This window comes from Lepisosteus oculatus, chromosome 1 (assembly GCF_040954835.1).
Source record: "Lepisosteus oculatus isolate fLepOcu1 chromosome 1, fLepOcu1.hap2, whole genome shotgun sequence".
Lineage (NCBI taxonomy): Eukaryota > Metazoa > Chordata > Actinopteri > Semionotiformes > Lepisosteidae > Lepisosteus > Lepisosteus oculatus.
The window spans coordinates 57,485,746-57,497,750 of record NC_090696.1 but is presented as its reverse complement, the minus strand read 5'-3'; the positions used below and the strand labels follow the sequence as shown (position 1 = coordinate 57,497,750).

Here is a 12,005-nt window from a genome sequence, read left to right as displayed (position 1 = left end):
AACATGTCCCCAGGCAACAAGGAACATTTACACTCAGCCAGATGGGGCAAGAGTTACTTTCCTCTTTTTTAACCTTTTTTCTGGGTCAGTTCCCACAATGTTAAGCCTTTTCTTAGTCCTAGACAATTTCATAGGTCATCATAAATTTTAAATATAAGCTATCACTCATTCATATTGGCCTCAGCATTACAGTAATCAAATGCAATGACATTTGTTGACTAAAGGGCTGTGAGAGCCTGGAATACATAATGGTAACAATGCCCATTGAAAATATATCTATGAAAAATACATACAACCCTTTTTGCGCAATTATTAATAGTATCACTTGCAAAGCAATTCCTCCTAACTATCGGCCCACCTAAATTCTATGTCTTAATGCAGAGAGTGAAGTTCTCTAACAAGAGGATGTTCCATCTGTTGACTGTATAGTACTCATTTTTATTCAGGCTCTCTATTCTTAATCATGTCAGATGTAAGGAAACAAAAGTATAGCTCAATTTCATTTTATATGAAATTGCTAGAAGTGTCAGAGCCTTATTTGCCTTGGAGCTGCCCAAAACCAGCCTGTGCCCCAAATCACCCTGTACCTTCACCCTAAATCAAGTTCCCATTCATTCTGCTTTGTGTAGCTAAGGCACCACTGGAAAAGATCTTAAAAAGTAGCACCCATCATGAAATAAGACAACATTGACACAGTCCAATTTTAGCAGTGGAAAAGAACATAAGAACCCTGTTCAAGTTGTAGACAAAAGTACCAAACAACAACCATTTTCCACTCTAGACCATGGGTACTCTAGAACAGACCCTGAATAAAGACAACATGTTGAATCACACATTTTGCCAAAACTCTAACTAATGTTTTCTAAGGGTCAAATCCACAAATATCCTGAAAAGATCATCATGGTGAGTTGTGGCCACAACATTCGACACACCAGTTCTTGTCATGCCATACTCTGTACCAGAGGACTGAGCTCATCACAAAAGCATCATTCATCTTCTGGACACTCAGCTGCATTGTATCTGGAACAGTACATTAAACACCTCTGTGCAGGCTTCCTGTCCCTGCAAACATCACTTATTCATATATCAGCTGAATGATGATGAACCATAAGCTGATAGACTTATTCATATTGCACAAATGCCACTGCACAATGACTTGAATTTACCAACTTCCTGATCACAATTTGTTTAATAGATACCATCATAATCAAGGAGTGGGAATTATGAGAAGTTATAGACCAATTCCCTGTAGCAAATGCCACATATATACCAAACAAGCTAGATGGGTCAAATGGTCTCCTCTCGTTTGTAACCATTCTTAGGCTGTCAGGTACTATTCTGCTAATGTTCCCTGCTTAACAGGTTCAGGTCTGCCCAAGGCCCTTGTGCAGCTAGATTCTATTCAGGGGTCTCAGCGCAATTCTGTTATGCAAAATGTGTAGACACATGAAAAATACTGCACATAAAGGAGGAATGTCCCTCAACACACTAAAAATTGGACTAATAATTTTGAACACAAAAAACAAGGAGGTGTTGTTTGACTTTGCTAAATAACTGTGCATGTGTATAATACAAAGAGAGTCTTGTGTAAGAGAAACAAATTCTTGTTATTTGGGAAAATAAGCAGATACATAACATATTTTCATCAAAGCCTCACGTGAAGTGCTCTTCGCAATTACAATAGTTATTGTTTTTGTCAGGCAGTGGTATTTAACTATTGCATTTTATAAATCCAACATTTATTGGATTAAATTGCTACAGTGAATGGTGTTTACTATGCAGTAAGACAACTGCATTCAAAACATGTGTTCCCAGATTTGAAAAGGTTTGAGAGCAAACAAGCAGTGACTTGTCCATGTAAACTGCACTGAAAAAGACACATAGTACTTTGATTCTTCCTCTTTGGTCATGTCTTAAATCTTTTGAGCAGAAATTGACTGAGAAAAGTTACCAACCTTATTCATGCAAATTAAACTCAGATGTTTACTTGAGATTTTGTTGGTGGAGGTATTCCGATATAGTTATAGTTAATCTCACATATATAATGAGATTTAATTATAAGGATATAAAATGATTAGATATAAATATTGCATGGATGCAACATTAAAATAAATTCAAATGCACCTTAGTAAATCTTTAAAATGCTAAGAACATCCCCAGAGTCAAGATCAACTGGGAAAGGTTAAAATATTGTTATTATTGATTGTATTAAAGTGCAGCATTTCTGTCTGTTACGTCCCAGAAAATATACCCAGAATTGTTGGTATTATTACATCTCCTAGAAAATAAACTTTCTGTTCGAGCTGCTTGATAAGAACACATCAGATAACAGTCCTGTATTTACGTGTTATATTAGCATTTACATTTTGAAAGAATTAACATTACATTTTGAATTCATTATGTGTATTTTTATAAGTACCTTGTATTAGAATACAATATTATCTTAAACTGAGTTTTTATTTAAAATGTACTACTGTTTTCCTTGCAATTACCTTGCTAATCAATTACATGCTAGCAACCAAATAGCTGAATGCCCCCTCTTAATTATAATCTTTTTGTTTCATGCTTTTCACGTGCTTATATTTCACTGTGAATGATTACTAATGTTTCTGTGTACATCTCTTTAAATGTGTTAAAATGATTTATTCCATAATCTTTATCTCAAGGAACACATAATATAATGCTCATGAGAAATTTTTATATAAAGTACTGCTCAAGGCAACCCACAAACTTTATCTCAGACACACTCTTAACAGTACTGATAATAACAATAATGCTGAACTACACTGCGAGTACCTGACCAAATGCTGTATTATTTTTTACATCTCTAACAGGGCAAATCTTCTTGACTATGGGATTGCATTTAATTTGACTAAATACCTCACAGCTGAAATGGATTACCTAGTATGGGATAGAGTGGCTACTTCTATATCATATGTGCGGGACATGCTGAAGGATAACACCAACATTTATGATAAATTCCAGGTAACACTTCAACTAATGATTTAATTAAGGCATGCTTAGGACCTCTTTCAAACTGTCTTTCAAACTACAGTACAAAATTTTCTTTTAAAAATATTTATTTAAGTATATATATTTTTTAAAATCCTTTAACCATGTTTAAGTTAAAAACATTAATTGTGTTAGTTTTGCAGACCATATTTGTTTCCATGCAGATTGACTTGTTGTTGCTTTTTCAAAACCTTCTAGCAAATTAAAAACAAATTCTGCTCTGGTGCAAAAGAATTCTTATAGTATTATTGTACAGCTGGACAGGACATTTGATGAAATTGTTTTTACTCAGTATTATTGTTTATTTAATTATTTTAATGTCAAAATGACAAGAAGAAAAGGGACTGCTGTATAAGATTTTCTGGGATAACGTATGGAATGTAGTTATTTTTTTCCTGATAACAGAGCTAGTATCAGAGAACCTCCATTCCAGACCTTCTCTATGATAGTATCAGAAAGAAGAGTAACACAAGCATAACTGGCATTAAATTATCAGAGAAAGTATCAGAATGTGTGATTTTTTGGGTTTCATGCAAATAATGTTTCTTGTCTGGAAAATAATAATCCACTTTTTCTTTAGATATGGAGATACTTATTCAATTTAATTGTTTTCCGATGCAAAAAAACTGAATTTTGCTAAAACAGACAGATTTCAGTAGCATACACAGAAAGGAGTGGTGATTCAAATCAATAGGATTATCACTATTTGCATGTGCAAATCACACAATTTTTAAGTGTCTACAAACATGCCCAATTCCTTGAGAGAAGAAATGCTAATTAAGACATATGTCATGACATGTTTTGCTGGCTTTAGATGTTTAATCCATAAATTCCTGTCTAACATAGGTGCAATCCTTTCTTAATCCTAAATTAATTGGTCCACAAGTGTGAAACCTGTTCAGTTGGATGTATACCGAAAAATAAATATTAAGTAAATTTCAGATCTCTAACCCACCTTATTATATTCATTCTGGGAAAGAGCTTCTCATCCATTTCTCGCTGTACTTCACAAGTCTTGGATTTCAATGCGATTTATCCCTCCAATTATTAGTTGTGCATAACAACTAAGAAAAAGGCTAATTTGTTTGAAGATTTTTATTTTTTAACAGCAAGGTTAGAACAAAAGAATGGCACATCTGCCCTTACTGTATATCAGCCACCAAATGCTTCAAGACTTCTTGGTGGCACTGTCTGGGATGGATTGGTTGCTGTTTCCATTTATTAACTGACTACATATCATCAGTTATCTTTATTGTATTCACAAGGTTTGGAACAATCTTGTTGGCTCTTTGTTATGAACTTCATGAATGCACCTAGGGGAGTATGAAGAAGTGTAAGAAGACTCCCACCTTTATTCACTCATTGTTTAACACACCATAGGCACCATAGACACACACAAGAGATTAAGAGCTGACTGGAGAGTTGGCATGTCCCACGTCAACATCATAGCATGCCTGAAAGCACCCAAAAGGCCACATGGGTCACTGTGCTGCTGGAGACCAAATAATTCTGGCCTAGCGACCTTGGTGACACAAGTGACCTACTGTAACTAGTGACATGACAGAGGCTCAAACCAATAATCAAAGAACTCAATTTATATTTAATTGAGCATGTTTATTGGTTGAGTCACTTGTAAGGGCCTTTTTTAGAATTTTTGCACATTTTTGTGAACAATGTGTGGCAATTGGAATGTATATGACCTTAGTGACACACTATATGTTATCCTTACAACATACAGTACAGTTTGACAGTTTCCTACAAGTTTTGCATAAGGAGCAGACTTTGACAGGTTAGACCTATCCAATGATACATTTTACAAGGCATGTGACAAACTGGAAGTATCTCCAGGAAGACCAAAAATTATAGACAGGTATTGGATGTTGTAACCACAAAGAAGACATTTTAAATGATCACACCTTCATTTTGTGTTTGTAAGTAAATGGGGCTCAAAGTACAAGTGCATAATTCAGCCAGCAAAAGAAACCTGTGATAAGTACAAAAGACTGGAAGCATTTCTTCTGACATTCAGAGTTTGACCAACAGTAATGTTAGGGTTGCATTCATAATTATTATTTGACCAGTTAAGAAAATAATTACAATACCGCTATTTCCCTTTTATTGATATGTGTTTTTTTTATTACCAGGCTTATTTCCGTCAACAAGTTAGGAACATTTCCTCTCAGGAAGGATGGGAAGACACAGGAACCCAATTGGAAAGGTTAGTGTTATGGCTGCAAAATACATAGGGGAAAAGTATAATGTTTTTGACTAAAGTTATTTAATTCCTTTTTTTTATTTTGCTGTCCATTAAAGGTTACGACGTGAAACTGTTTTGGGAATCGCTTGTCAGATGGGAGACCAAGGTGCTTTGGATCAGGCCACCGTGTTATTTAATAAGTGGCTAGAAGGTCAAAGGTAATTACTGGTATTATGTGTTATAAATGTGTTTGAAGGCAAGAGGACCTTGGGAATCACATGTGTAGTGTGGTCTCTTAACTATCACTGGACTCTGTTTCAATCAGTTTGGCTCAAAAAGCAGTGGGCATCTTGTCACTTTGAAATCAGTGGTTAACAGGTGCTGAAAGTTCATTATTGTTTAAGGTAATCACATTTTATATAGTATTCTTTCTAAAAAGGTGGATTTCTTGTGCTGTTGTGTTTGCTGAAAGAACAGAGATGAGATCACAATTTTGTACAACAATAGACTAAATGTTGTTGGTTTTGAAGGAGTATTTTTTAAAGCACCAGAAGAAAATGATCAATTTCCTAGTCACGGAAATGGTTCATAATTGTTAGGAGGCATAAGTATTTGTTTTATTATCTGTACATCATTTACATTAACAGTATGTTGCATTCAAAAAAAGCACAGTGACATCAGTTCTTAACATTATAAAACACAAAACCTTGATTATTATCAAAACTACTTTGCTACTAAAGTTGTTCAGGTGGTTAGCTGCTTCAGCATGCGTAGGCCTTAAAGGAGTGTGTCTCACACCTGAAGAAGGGTCCACAGCCGAAACGTTGTGTTTTCTTTTTGCTTTTTTTCAGCATGGAATAAACCTATTACTTGTTCCTTTGTTACTAAATACACATACTTATTTTATATCCATTTATTTTCAAAATCACTTAGTCTAATAGAGCCTCAGAATGAATTACATATATATGTTTATATTTAATGAAACCTAAATTTGAATGTGGTTTCACTTCAAAGAGAGCTATTAATCAAATGTTTTGACTAAAATATACAAAGCAACAACTCAAACTAGCCTGAACAAAATATTTGGCACAAGGCTCAACTTTCAAATCCCCAGTGTTTAATCAGCATACAAAGAGTCCACGTTGGTTGGCTGTTCTTAGCCAATTTTCCTTTATATAAGTGTAAGATTTTACTATCACATTCTTGTATTTTTGTATGCTAATACATTGATTAAATAGTGACACTCTTCTCATGATTTCAGTATTCCAGTTAACCTGCGACTTTTGGTGTACCGATATGGAATGAAAAATTCTGGGAATGAGGCCTCCTGGAATTATATGTTTCAAAAATACATAGAAACACCACTTGCTCAGGAGAAGGACAAGCTGCTATATGGACTAGCATCAGTGGAGAACATCAGTCTGCTGGAAAAGTAATTATATATTTTTTGTTACAATCTATTACACAGTATTTCTTTCAAAGAGGTATAACACTTTTTGAAGGCACTACAAACTAAAGCAGATTGTCCCTTTACTTCTGCTGTGTTTTCTAGATTCTTGAAAGCCATCAGAAATGAAAGTGTCGTCAGGAGCCAAGATGTGTTTACCATCATTAGATACATTTCGTATAACAAATATGGAAAAACAATGGCCTGGGACTGGACAACACTGAACTGGGAATATCTGGTAAACAGGTATGTCCACAAAAGATTTGATAATGTTGACACATGGATGCAAACATGAAATGTTCTTTTTTTTTCCTAAAATGTCTGAGTTTCACATTATGCATTCTTGGGTTTCTAAATGTCTTTGAATTAGGTGTAATTTCTTAAAACAAAATCTCAAGCTAAACAAAGAACATTACAATCACCTTTTATAACTATGTATAAGGCTTTTCTAAAGTTTTTTGAAAATACTAAAATACTATAAAAATTCAAAATGGAGTTGCACAAATAATTGGTCACACACAATGTCTTACATTACTTAATTTGCACAAAGTTTTTATTATATGTTGCTAGAATTAATGAGAATGACATAATGTGAAACAAGTATATTTTAAGAAATAAAGGTTTTTAGGGATGGCACTGTGGATGAAGCTGTTAGTATTTCTGAATATAATTTCCTCTAGTTTTAACAGCATTGTAGTTATCCATATATGTGACACTAGATTTACAATGTTTTGAATTTTCTGCTGAGACATTGTTCATTTAATGTTCCTAATAGGAACTGCATTTACACCAAATTGTTCAATTTCAATAGGACAATCAAAGAGATCTGTATTTAACCGACAGAGAAAATGTTATCACCCATCACTTTTGATTTGGAGCTTGACCAAATCTGGGAATATTATTTTTCTGGAGGCCACATGTATTGTCCTTTCACAAATGAGACAGTGTTGGAACAATATTCAGCCCAGTCTTCATTTTCTTTTGTTCACCCACACACACTTGCTTACTGTAGACCTAACGCATGCATAAAAACCCAGAGTACAAATGAAGCAAATACAAATACTGACCCTTATTTGTTAATTTGTTTGTACACATCAGGCAGGACTTGATATAGATGAAAATTTCAACTGGAAATTATTTTGCTTATTTTACTGTGGCAGAGCTGCACCTGCATTGTACATCTCATCAAGGAAGGTCTGTGCTTCTCTTCATATACGTAGCTAGGAAGCTGTTCTTCAGAAAAAAAAAAACACAAAAATTCTCCATTGGATGAACTTATCTTTCCATATCATCTATCAGTTCCCTCATCAGATTTCACTACCATTGATCCATGAATTGCACGAATTGCATTAACGGAATCTATTTTAAGGAACTAAATCATTGCAATGTTTTGCATTTCACATTATACTCGTACTGCATGGGGAAATTGAGAAAGGGCAGGTGTGCCTCCCACCATATAGGTTATTTGCCCTTTTGGAAAGCTGCATGTTCTGCAGTGAAGCAGTACAATCCTCACAGGCATCACTGAAAAGCCTGAGGGTGCTTAGGAACCAACTGTTTCACTGGTAGCCAAGACAGACTTAGTTAACTAATCCTAGCCCTGCCATAGTCCTGCTCTGACAACTGTATTTCACTATATAGGGAAAGCTCACTCACGGGTAGCTAGTGATGTGGCACAGGTCCATGTCTCTTACCTGAGTGAAGGACAACAAGAGAATCTCTTCAAGGCCTCATTAGCTTTGGCTTAAGAAAGCAACTTGATACTTGTGGATTGTAAATAGGTTGCATAGGCCTGTTTAGAGCATTACCTGTTTCAGGATATGATAAAGATGATACATTTGACCAGTGAACTGAAAATTGGAAAACTACCCTGAGTCACCTTGGTAGAGATAATCCACAAGATGATACAAAACACTGATGATGTGAGCTAATCAATTCTTTCTGTATGTGTCTATTATGACAACACATAGGATCAATATTGTTCCCCCAAAAAACAGAATTTCAATCTATTTACTGTTTCTGAGAGAGCACAATTTTTTACAATATCCAGTAAAGCCTCCAGGTTGTGGGTTATTTTGGCTCTTTTCCACCCTCACTATGTGACTTCTCTCAATGTTGCAGATTCACCATTAATGACAGGAATTTGGGACGCTTAATAACCAGAATTTCAAATACCTTTAACACTGAGCTTCAGCTGTGGCAGGTAATGTACTGAAAACATTAAGTATCAAGCCTGTTTATTCCATTATTTACTTAATTAAGAACATGTTATACGTGCCAGTCACATTTTCATGTACAAATTTTAAAAATATGATAGACAGCAACAGATAATGGAAACTGATGACATATGTTTTCTTATCTTGGATAAATGTACAACGTGCTATCATACCAACACATTTCATGGGATGTTTCCTTATGTGGTTTCCCATGAAAACTAGGCGTTAAATAAATGTGATAGACAGATTACAGCATAATCACAATGGACAAAAGCACAGTTGTGCTTAAACTGATAACACAAAATTCAAATAATGGGAAAGTAAAGTTTTTCACTTTAATGTTATCAATATCTTTAGTCATTCATAAAGAGTAAAGTGATATAGGAAGAGGAAGTGATGTAGGGTACAGTTGTTACCTAATACTTGTATGTATCCCCCAGTTGTCCCAAAACAACCCGGCAGGTTAATTAGCTTTAGATGTGAGTGTGAGCGTGTGTGTTTGTGTCTATATGTCTGCCCTCTGATGGACTGCCATCCTGTCCCGGGTGTACCCTGCCTTGTGTCCATTGCTTGCCAGGATGAACTTCAGCTCATGACACTGAATGGTTAGAAAATGGATGGATGGATAAAATAACTTTATTGCAGCAACATTTGTGATTTGTTATTAGATAAAAAAAGTTTCCTTGTTGAACCAAGAACAACTCTTTATTTTCCTACTGATTGATAACAATACTTGCCTTTGTTTAAGTGCATTTGTCCCTTTATCGTCTCTTTAATTTTAATTCAGATGCAGCACTTCTTTGAAAAGTATCCCGATGCTGGTGCAGGAGCAACACCGAGAAAACAGGCTCTTGAAACTGTAAGGAACAACATTGAATGGATTAAAGAGAACAGAGATGAAATATACACCTGGCTGAACAACAATGTTTTATAGAATTTGCTGAGGCAGTATGTACATTAATGGGATCCTTTAAAAACTTCCCTGTGAGAATGACATTTCAAGATTTTATTATTGATTGTAGTGCACATGCAGAACTAGAATAGGACAATATGGTATAAGATGTAAAATTCCTTTTGCAAGAGCTCTGCTTTTTGGTAATGACGCATGTGCAGTTTTTCATTTAATTCTACTTCATTTTTGCTAGTGATCAAAGTTAAATAGGGATTTATTTATTAAGATTTCTCAATTGTTCTGAATATTATCAAGAAAAATGCAAATCAAACGATTTTACAACAGTGGTTCTCCATCTTTGTCCTGACGGATCTCATGTGTTTGTTCCAGTTAAGTTCCCAATCCATCAGTTTCAATTTTGTCTTATAGAATTGTCAAATTAATTTTAGCCTCTTAAAATATTAAATGGTACTTATACTTGGGAGTTGTTCACAAGCAGTTCAAAGCTCCCATTACTCTGGCTTGTTACCTGAAATACAAGTAATTGACCCTCGACAGAATCAACAAAGGACTCCTCGTCACAATCTTTGGTTCATTTTCTCTATATGATTCTTTAAATCATTTTTTCACAATCTTGAAAATAAATGAGAAATAAAGTCTTGAGAGAATCATTACACTTGTCTCAAAAAATTGTTTGACTCTTACAAAAAACATACAAGTATATTGTACTAGAGACCTAAATATATCATACAAATTAAAACTTACATTTTCAAAAAGCTGCTTATCCAGGTGTGAGTCTAAGTTAATTGAACTCTCCCTCTGGTTGGAATACAAATTAATCTCAGTGTCATGTAGAAAGTGACAATGTAAATATCTAATTAAACCTAACCTGAATGTCATAACCTGGGACGAGACATAAGAAAGCCCATAACAATGTGGAAAAAACCTGTAGACTCCACACTCACAAAAGCCTGAGAATGGATACTAACACAGCATCCAAGAGCTGCTTCCATTCTGTGTTAGTATAGTTAGAATAGTTCCTTACACTTATATACTGTAGCACTTTTCTGGAGACTCCACTCAAAGCACTTTACAGGTAATGGGGACTCCACCTGGATGATGTGATGACAGCCATAGTGCACCAGTATGCTCACAACACATCAGCTAAGAATGGGGAGGAGAAAAAAGCGATGAAATCAATTTATTAAAAATTGGGGATTACTAGGAGGCCATGATTGGTAAAGGCCAGTGGGAAATTTGGCCAGAGTAATGCCCCTACTCTTCAAGAAACACCCATTTTTTTTAATGACCACAGAGAGTCAGGGCTTCAGTTTTACATCTCATCTAAAGGTTCCTGTCACTATACGGGTGCATTAGGACTCATACAGAAACACAGGGTGAGTGCCCCCTACTGGCCCCACTACCACCACTTCCAGCAGAACCTCCTCGGAAAGCTCTTCCATCCAGATACTGGATAGGCTCACACTTGCTCAGCTTCAGTGTGTTGACAGATGAGAGTTGCAGTGTGATATAGATGCTGGCATGAATCACCAAGGCCATCCAAAAATAAGTTCTCTTAGAAAAAAAAAATATATTGGCCCTGCAATGGACTGGTGTCCTGAATAGGCTCTGGCTCCCCTGCAACCCTGAATTGGAAGAACAAGTTAGAAAATTGATGAATTGATAAAAAAAATAATATAAATGTTTCAGACACAACTATTCCTTAACTTTTTTAAAAAATATTTTTCTTGGAAAAAATATATCTATTCAAGCATTTATTACATTTATAGACAGTTTGATAAGATAGCAAAGATAGTTAGGCTTTGTGAGTATTTCAAAGGGGGTTCAGAGCCTTAAATATTAAGTTGATCTCACAGACTTTCAGTGAAATAAGTAGCAGAACACACTCCAGTGTTACAGGGGTAGAAACAAATGCTTTTCATACCGGTAGATGTTAACTAAATAAAAACTAAAGGAAGTAACACTTATTTTCTTGGAGAAAAAATACTTTCAACTGTATTATTTTAGCTTTAACTTTATATTATAAAATATATAATATATTATATTAATTTATTATTCTTGATTAAAGCAAAGGTCATAATTTCTATGTATCTACAGATATAAAAATAAATCCCTCAGAAAGCTTTGCATTACCTAGTTAAAACTCAGCTGAGTAAGCAAGCTGTTTAAGTGAAGTCTTTTAATTATTTTAAGTAGTGAAGAATGTAGATTGTACTATGA

General features: G+C 34.9%; 1 protein-coding gene across 1 annotated transcript in view; it reads left to right on the top strand.

Annotated features, from left to right (window-relative positions):
* The window catches only part of enpep (glutamyl aminopeptidase), a 51,871-nt gene extending 41,433 nt beyond the window's left edge, over positions 1-10,438 (top strand). The window contains exons 14-20 of the mRNA XM_015345171.2: positions 2,835-2,985; positions 5,157-5,230; positions 5,326-5,427; positions 6,471-6,641; positions 6,762-6,902; positions 8,778-8,859; positions 9,660-10,438. Coding sequence (XP_015200657.2) covers positions 2,835-2,985; positions 5,157-5,230; positions 5,326-5,427; positions 6,471-6,641; positions 6,762-6,902; positions 8,778-8,859; positions 9,660-9,806 — 868 coding nt within the window. The 3' untranslated portion in view covers positions 9,807-10,438. The remainder of the gene's footprint in view (positions 1-2,834; positions 2,986-5,156; positions 5,231-5,325; positions 5,428-6,470; positions 6,642-6,761; positions 6,903-8,777; positions 8,860-9,659) is intronic.
* Positions 10,439-12,005: the final 1,567 nt, after the last annotated feature.